Raw genomic sequence first — 9,355 nt, 5'->3', positions numbered from 1 at the left:
AGGGTGTCCACTGAAACTGAGGCTACACCTTCACCAATGGCCTCTTCTCGCCTCTCTGGGTGCAAAGCCTCAGACTCTCTCCATGATCCCTTCAGTCCTGGGGTCTTTACTGCAACTGAAGCAGCACTTTCACCTATGGCCTTTCCTGGCCTCTCAGGGTGCCAAGCCTCAGCTGCTCTCTGTGACCCCTTCGCACTTTCAACATCAGAATAATGCAGGAGACTCTTACACATTACCAAGTCTTGAATTCAGCTAGAGATGGAGGCTCAGGTCCCTTCTTGACCACAGCTTCTGTGTGAGGACCCTGAGGAAATACTTCCCAGAAAATTTCACCATGGTGATGCTGGTCTCCTGTTACTTACAGCTGATTTTTCAGCCCCAGCTAACCAGCATCAATTGTCCCAGTAAAGCAAAGGTTTTACTTCAGGTTCTGGTCTCTTCTTAATCACAGCTGATTCTTCAGCCCCAGCCGACCAGAACCCACAGATTCTCAATTCAAAATATCACACAAACATCCCTGATAGTCTCTACTTCCCTGTGAAGCTTCACAAGCCAGGCCTCCATTGTTCACAACTCAGCATAACTGTTCCAAGCTCCACAGAAACAAACTCTAAGCATTCAATGGCTTTTTAGCCCAAAGTTCCCAATGCTTCCACAATGCTCCTAAAAACACCAAGGTCAGTTCTGTCACAGCAATACCCTACTCCTGATACCAATTTATGTCCTAGTTGGTTTCTCTATTGCTTTGACACTCTGACCACTACCAACTTGGGGAGGAAAGGGTTTATTTGGCTTATATCTCCTGGGTCACAGTTCGTCACTGAGGGAGGCCAAGGTAAGAACTCAAGGCAGGCAGGAACCTGGAGGCAGGAGCTGGAGCACAGGCCATGGAGGAATGTTGCTTACTGGCTTGATCCCCTGGCCCCTGCTCATCTTGCTTTCTTAGGCAATACAGGCCCACCTGCCCAGGGGTGGCACCACCCACAGTGGGCTGGCCCTCCCACATCATTCAGCAGTCAAGAAGATGCCCCACAGACATGGCCACAGTCAGTCCTAAGGAAGCAATTCCCCAATTGAGGCTCCCTTTTCCCAGGTGTGTCAAGTTGACACTAAAGCTCTCCAGTATAGGTATCTTTATTGATTTCTCTCCAACTTACTTTTAAGATAGGATCTCCTTCTGAACCAGATGCCCACCAATTAGCTAGCCTGGTTGGTCAGTGGGACCCCAAAGATTTAGTGTGTCTGCCTCTCAGCCCTAGGACTATAAGTTCATGTCACTACATGAAACATTTTATGCTTATAATCCCAGTGCTGGACAGGCAGAGACAGGTGGATTCCTGGGGCTCACTGGCCAGCCAATCTAGCCTACATGAGAGCTCCAGGCCAGTGAGAAGTCCTGTCCCTGTCTAAGAAAAAAGAGTAGATATTCCCTGAGGATGACACCCAGAGTTGTCCTCTGGCCTACACAAACACACACACACACACACACACACACACACACACACACACATACCACAAAAATGAGCTCTGAAAGCCCACCCATGGTCAGTACCCCTTCGCAGAGAATCTGAACTAACCCAAGGACTGAAAAGCTAAGCTTGATGTTTGCAATCTACTCCGTGGAGATGGTTGGGATTGCAGTTGTGCCTAGATAGTGAGTCCTGCTATTTCATTTTCAGGCTGTGACAAGTGAAGAGCAAGTGTTTCCTCCTGCTTACTACGGATTTTGATGACCTCTCTCTGAAGTTGGGCACATCTTAAGAGCTTTCTTTTTTATTGTTTATTGATTTTTTTTTGTGCATCTCATACACAACATCTTAATCACCTTTATATCCCCTTCCCCATCGGCACCCTCTCATGGCCCCTTCCCCACTATTTTCATGCATTCTGTCACTTATATTAAGGCCTACCAAGTTAAGTTAGTACCTTTTGACATCCTTCAGTGCATGTTCATCCATTCAGGTCTAGTCAGTCTGTCTACAGCTCTTCCTCACCCAGCGGTAATCAGCTGCCCAACAGTTCTTTGGCTAATATTGGGGCCTGCTGTCCAAATCCTTATATACCAGTATGCCAGTCACCACTCATCAAAGAAGCTTCTTTTGCAACAGATGGAGACTTTTACAAAGTTCTGACTTCCACAACTGGTCACACACAGAGATTAAGTGTCTGTGAAATGCCCAACCCTAAGTGACCCACCTACAATGTAACCTCTACATCTAGTGCAACAAGGGGTAGAGGCAATATTAATGCATCTTTCAACTCTCATCAATGAAGCTCCCTCACGCAACAGGGAGCAATGAACACAAAGGGCCACAAATGGTTGAAGCATAGAAAATAAGGGTCTGCAGAGTGTGGGTCGTTGGGAAGGACTCCCATATTTAACTTCACCCACCCATGGCTCAGGGACCATTGCAGAAGAGGGGGCAGAAACATTGTAAGAACCATGAAAGGGGGTGCATGACCATATGGATATGGAGTCCTACAGGCTCCTGGAAACTTGTGCATATGTATTTATAGCATACACAAGATCCATGCAAACACAAGCAGACCAAAACCCAGCATACAACTGTGGAACTTTCTTTTAAAAAGAAAAAAGTGATTGCATTTGTTTCGCATGCATGTGTATATATATGGTTCTGTGTGTGAGCATGATATGGCGAATGTTTGGAGATTAGAAGACAACTTATGGGAGTCGATTATATCCTTCCACCATATGGGTCCCAGGAATGAAACTCAGGTCATCAAGCTTAGCAGCAAGCACCTTTGCCTGCTGAGCCATTTCACCAGCCCACCATCCTAGGAACTTTCATCTTTTCTGCATTAATCTGTGAGAGTAGCTATCAACTTATTAAACAAAAAAAAAATCTCTGAGAAGCCAGAACATTTAGTGACCAAGTATTCACCATTATCTAGGTGCACTGGCACAAACCTGTATGTAGTCTCAGCTCCTCTGAAGGCAAAGTCACAGGATCAATTGAGCACAAGTTCAAGTGCTGCAACATACTAAAAGACCATCTCCAAAAAAGGGTAAACATTTATCTATATTTATTTTTGCCTGTGTTTTTTAAAATATATTTTATTTAACATTTTTATTTTATGTGTATGACTATATTGCCTGCATGTATGTGAGTGTACCCATGTCATGCAATACTGTGGAGGTCAGAAGAGAGTGTCGGATTCCCCTGGAACTGGAGTTAAGGACAGTTGTAGCTGCCAATTGGGTGCTGGGAATCAAACCTGGGTCCTCTGCAAGAGCAGTTAGTGCTCGTAACTGCTGAGCCATCTCTCCAACCCCTTGCCTGTGGTTTTCATCAAAAAGATCTCAATAAAATACTTCAAAGCAAGAAAAGAAATGCTTCCAACAAGCTCCCACAGCTTCTTGTCCGCCCTGCTGACCTTAGTTCAGAGGCTCCATGGTTTGGTGTGTTGGCTGGTATTCAGTAGGCACCAGTAAGCAGCTCTGTGTTGAACTGCAGGTCTGCTAGTGAACCAAGTAGCTGTGTTCCATCTCATCCTCAGCCTCCTTGGGCCACCAAGATAACTGGTACACAGTCTTCTCATGCTCAAATAGAGGCATTGAGTTGGAACTGACACATTGTGACTTCTGCCCTCATACAATAAGCTAAAGCAAATCACTTAGCCAAGTCCAAAACCAAGGGGTGAGGCCATAGGCTCTACCTACACGAAGTCAAAGGATGTCTATGTGGGGAGAAGAGGAGATCAATATTTCTTCTGCTACAAGTCAAAATAAAGAACTTGTCAGTACCTGAAGGAATTCTCTGAATTCACAAAGCATCCTTGTTTAGTTTTAGCTTCTGAATTTGTCACTATATTACAGTATCATTTGGGGGGGATCTCACTAACGAAGCTGTTGCAAATGACCAGAAGAGGACATTTGTTAAATTACCACTTTTGTGCAGGAGTCGGTGACTTTCCACGTTTAGCATCCTAAGATTGTGAAAGAAAACCTCGCAGAGTATGAAAACCTCCACTGAAGTCACATCAGAGGGCAGTTGTGAACTTGCATCCATGGTCTTGTTTTGACTTCTCAACTGAATTCTTAATCCCTGGAGCTCAGATGTCCCTGACACTTGTCCCACTCCTGAAATGCACAGCAATTAGCAGTGCTTCTGGGCAGCCTGCGATAAATTGAGGCTGATGGGGAGGGTTGTGGTGGAGCTGAGAGCACTGAGGCCTCACAGATAGTTCTGGGGGCGGGTCCCAGCCAGATGTGCTGGGCCAGCCCCGCCCCCGCTTGCTCAGGCTTCACCGGCAGAGGAGCCAGCAGTGTGCCTCTCCAGGGCACCCCCAGCCACTCGCAGCAGCTCGCAGCTCGCAGCTCGCCGCTTCCCCCACCCCGCGCCTGGCTGTCCTAACCGAGCCAGCGGCCACCGCGCCTGCTGAGGAGAGAGAAGGTGGTGGCCCAGCTGTGCCCCACATCCCGAGGGGCACAAGACTAGGAGTGAGGAGGCCAGGGCAACATGCAGCCTCCCTGGAGCCTGGCACTCTCGCTGCTGCTCCCCTGGGTGGCAGGTGGAGTAGGGACCAGGTGAGTGTCTGGATTGACCATGGTCCCCAGGACTGAATTCTCCTTTGGGAGCCTTTTCTAGCTGACCTCTCTGTGTGTGGCGGGGGGTGCCTGGGTGCTGGCGTTGGGGTTGGAGCATCCCGGGATGGGATTTCACTAGGATGCCACAGGCTTTCTTACCTGCGTGCCTTTAGATGGGTTTGGCCTCTGGTGGTCTGGGCATCCTCAGCCCCACCTGCCTGCATTTGTCCGGTTGTTCCACGAACAGTAAGGCTGAGCAAGCAGACCCATGGCCGAAAGCAGGCTTGGCGCTCTGCATCCACCCACCTCCTGCACAGGCAGCTGTGTGAGAGTCCCTGAGGTGGGGGTGGGGGTCTGTCTGTGCAATTTAGTGACCTCCATTGTGCCCAAAGGACGCCCAGTGTTTACCAGTCACTAGTTTCGTTAAGGAAGAAAGAAAAAATTGGTTGTTTCAGAATATGAATTTATCATTCCTGACCTGAAACAGTACAGTGCTAGGTTCCTGTCCTGGCTGCCTTTGGATTAGGGTTGATGAACCGGAAAATTCGTGTTGGTGAATTGACAGGGGTTCTCATTCTTGCTCTGCCACTTCCTTACTGCCCAGAAGCTTTTCTGAGCCCTGAAATGTTTCCCCCAGGCAGCCTCAAAGCCACATAGTATAAATGCACACTTAAGCATAGTGCTTCCTATAGACCTTACCTTTCTAAGCATTTTCCCTCTATTAACTGGCCAAAAATCCTTGACTACTGTTTGTAGACGGTATTATTATTATCTCTGTGTTACCGAGGAGAAAGATGAGGAGCGAAGATGTTGAGGAACTTGCACAAAGTGACAGAGCAGGAATGAAAACCCAGGAAACCTGGCTCCTCATCCCTGCTCTTTCCCAGTGCAGAAGGGCAGCCTTCGGAGGGAAAATTCCCTGAAAAAGGGGTTTCCGGGGTTCTGTAGCAGTGATGCCTTGCTTCCTCCCTACCTGCATCCGGTTTCTTCACAACAGCACCACGCACCTTTAGGGATGGGTTAGATAATCATTTGTTGGGTGGCAGACTGTCCTGTTTTCTGTGGGAGGTTCAACTGCATCCCTGGCCCCTACTCCTGATGTGCCAGTAACAACTCTTGACACGACCACCCACCACCCACCTGTAGCTAAGTTGTGACAACTTTTGAAGAAAAGTCTCCAGATACTGCCCTAAGTCCCCTGTGGGGAGGTTCCCTTCCAGCCCGGTGAGGATTTTCTGTGCTGATTCTGAGGGAAAGCCCTTGATTTGGCTCCAGCTTCTTAAAGGTGAGCCTGACTTTGTTTAACTTAGAGAAAAAAAAATTCTTTCATCAGGGTCCGCCACGGTATTAAGGGATTTTGAAGTTCAAACAGAACAAACCCTCAAACTAGGTTGCTAGAAGTATGATCACAAGTTTCAATTTCTTTCCCATAATAAAAATGTAAGCAGATGCAATGTGCCTGGATCACATTTTCCTTGAACTTTGGAGGGTCTTGTTTTGTTAGATCTTGTTTTGATCTTTTAAGAAAGATCAAGTGCTACATGTACGGAGATGAGATTAACAGCTCTTCGGCGGCAAGGCAAACCGATCTACAGGAGCACCATTTACAAAGTGCCACCAAATTAAATTAAAAGCCAAAAAGGCCCCACCCCACCCCAAGAAATCAAAGACTATTAACCCAAAGAATCTGTGTGAGGATTCTGAAGTGGTGCAGTTTTCAGGATGTGAACTCTGATTGTTTTCCAGTGTCAGGTTCATGGGCTGGTGTGCTTATGATCTGGTCCACATGCTTGGAAATGTCAAGTAGTCAGCACTTCGTGAATGGCCCAGGGTCCATGTTTAATTAACTCCAGACTCCACCTTCAGGGCGGCCCATTTATGGAGGAAAGCAAGGCAGACATTGTAAGAAAGTGTGCCTTCTGGTTAATTATTTCCTAATGCTTCGCTGAAATTTATAGCAAAAATAAACTATAGGTGGGATATATAGATTGTTAATAAAAATCACCAGTAGGGGATTGAGGATGTAACTCAGCTGGTAGAATGCCTCCCTAGCATGCATGAAGTCCTAGGTTTGATCCCCAGCACCCCGTAAAAATGGATGTGGTGATACATACCTGTAATACAACACTGTGGAGGTGGAGACAGGAGAATCAGGTGCTCATGGGCATTCTCAGCTACATAGTGAGTTTCAGACGCTTGTCTCAAAAAGTTAAATCAAACAAGAAAGCACAAATTATTTTTCATTGATTGTGTGTGTGACCTGGAAAACTATATAACTCTTAAATGGTGCTTAATGTATAGGTGACAATTACTACTGATCAAATAAATGACTCATTAGCTGCGTATTCACCTGTTCACATGCATCAGAATTTTTCTTGCCTTGTGCCTTTTATGCCCTTTGGGCATTGGAACTATTTAGATGTCCTGGACCCACTATATTCACTACAGCAAATATGATGACTACTGTGTGCCTTAAATGTGGCCATCCCATGCTGAGATGTACTGCACATGAAAATACTCCCTCGAATTTGAAGATTTAGTATGGAGGAAAAAACCAGGAAATATGTCACTAATCATTTTCTAAGGATAACATGTTGAGATGGTAATACTGTACATAAACTGCTTTGGATAAACTATGTCAGTAAAATTAATTTCATTCATTTCTTTCTCATTTTGAAAATGTGGCTACCAGAAAATTCAGCATGCCCTGTGGCTATCATATTTCTAGTAGACAGTGCTGATTTAAAGGATTTGCTTAGAGCTTTATTTCCAATTCTTCTGTTCCCCGGATAGGATTTTTGTCCTTTGGGCACATAAGTATGATACTAACTTTGCTATTCGTGGTATTAAAAGTTGACTGAAGGGCTGGAGAGATGGCTCAGCAGTTGAGAACACTGCTTGTTCTTGCAGAAGACCTGGGTTCAAATCCAAGCACCCACATGGCAGCTAACAACTGTCCATAACTCCAGTCCCAGGGGATCTGATGGCCTGCCTCTTCTGACCTCCCCGGGCATTGCACAACACAGGTGCACTTACCTACATGCAGGCAATACACACACACACATAAAATAAAAATAATAAGTAAAAAATTTTAAGTTAAAAAAAGTTGACTGAATCTCTACTCAGGATATATTTCTGTTATACATCTTTTCAATTCAAGTAAAAGAAATGTGCAAGAGAAGAATGAACATGTGTATTCCCATCTAGCTGCCTGCTGACTATAAACCACAGGCCCTATGGAGAATTGGTCCTTCTCAGAGCCCTGGTAGGGAAGTTCCACCACAAACTTCAAGACTTAACCCAGATTTACTGTCTTAAAGTTCTGGAAGTCAGAAGTCCAAAATGAGTCTTACGGGGCTAAAATCAGGGCATTAGTAGGGTGATTTCCTACTGGAGGTTCTAAGGGAGAATCTGTTCCTTTTTCTTCAACCTTCTAGATGCTGCTAGCCATCCTTGGCTTGTGGAGATGATGCCCATCTCTTCCTCCTTTATCACTTTACATTCTCTACCCTTTGTCTTACTCCCTTTATGAGGAGTCCTTGTGGTTATCGGAAGCCCGCCTGGATAATCCAGGAAGATATCAAAATGCTTACCTTGATCAAACCTGTATAGTCCCTTTCATCTTGTCAAAGGACTAGTGTAGCACAAATGCTCTGTCTGCCTGATACCACCACCTTCTCTCAGAAGCAATCTCAGAGCAGAGAGATTGGGAGATGACCCTGGGACACTCTGCTAGGGAAAAGGGGAAGTACAACAGAAAGAGAAGGGACCATTACAAAAATAAGGACCACTATGACATAATCCTGTCTAGGGACTGGGACGTGAGTTGGAGAGTTGTCCCTTCCAGAGGCAGGGGAGCAAGGGTTACACTCCTGTCAGTCACTGAATGAGGTGTTCAGAGGAATAAGATTCCTGTACCTTCTGCCTCCCATGCACTCTGGCAGAAATGGATCCTGCCAGCAGGAATAATTCTTGAGTATCAAGAAATGAAGTTGGGGCCAGAAGACGGCTCAGGAGGTAAATGCACTTGCTGTGCAAACCTGGTGGCCTGGCTAGAGTCCATTCCCCAGAACCCACCAAAAGGTAGAAAGAAGGAACTCCATAAAGTTGTCCTCTGACCTCCATAGCCACACTATGGCACACATGCCCAAACACGTATCATGTACACGTAGACACGCATGCAATAATAATAAATTACAAATTAGGAAAAAAAGAAATGAAGCTGTTTGTGTACCATGCTCTCATTTGTCACTGACCTGGTGAGACAGGAAACTCCTTTTATGGAACATGTTTCCCTAAAGACAACTTCTGGAGCACAAACTCCCTTCGAGATGGTGGAAACATACAGGTGTTCTAAGGTGTTATGGGTTCTAAAGTAAACTTAACTACAATAGGATCTGTGAGTGACTTGCCCAGAATCTAAGTGAACAAGTAGCAGATTTAAAGTCCATAATGTCTCCCAGAGATAACTAAATCACTTTCCACTCAATACAAAACTTTGTCCAAAGAGATCAGTACCTCCAGTTCTCTTGGTTAATTTGCCAGGTCCCAGTGTATTGGTTTCAATAACTAACTTAAGGTTGGAGAGATAGCCCAATGAGTAAAGTGCTTGCTGTGCAAGCATAAGGACCCAAGTGGCACAGTGGCACTTGCCTATAATCCCAGCATTGGGGAGGCAGAGACAGGAGGATCTCTGGAGCTTGCTGTCAGCCATCCTAGCTGAATTGGTGAACTCCAGGCTCAGTAAGAGACTCTTTCTCAAAAAACAAAGTGGAGAGTAACTGAGGAAACCACTGAACATCAATT

The 9,355-nt window shown here is 45.7% G+C and overlaps 1 protein-coding gene across 1 annotated transcript in view; it reads left to right on the top strand.

Moving 5' to 3' along the window:
- Positions 1 to 4,345: 4,345 nt before the first annotated feature.
- The window catches only part of Egfl6 (EGF like domain multiple 6), an 81,480-nt gene continuing 76,470 nt past the window's right edge, over positions 4,346 to 9,355 (top strand). Inside the window, exon 1 of the mRNA XM_017803117.1 lies at positions 4,346 to 4,549. Within this exon, the coding sequence (XP_017658606.1) occupies positions 4,482 to 4,549 (68 nt within the window). The 5' untranslated portion in view covers positions 4,346 to 4,481. The remainder of the gene's footprint in view (positions 4,550 to 9,355) is intronic.

This window comes from Nannospalax galili, unplaced genomic scaffold, assembly GCF_000622305.1.
Source record: "Nannospalax galili isolate Female #2095 unplaced genomic scaffold, S.galili_v1.0 scaffold606, whole genome shotgun sequence".
NCBI classification, from domain to species: Eukaryota; Metazoa; Chordata; class Mammalia; order Rodentia; family Spalacidae; genus Nannospalax; species Nannospalax galili.
Note: the sequence above shows the minus strand (reverse complement) of the source record. Positions and strands in the feature narration are given on the sequence as shown.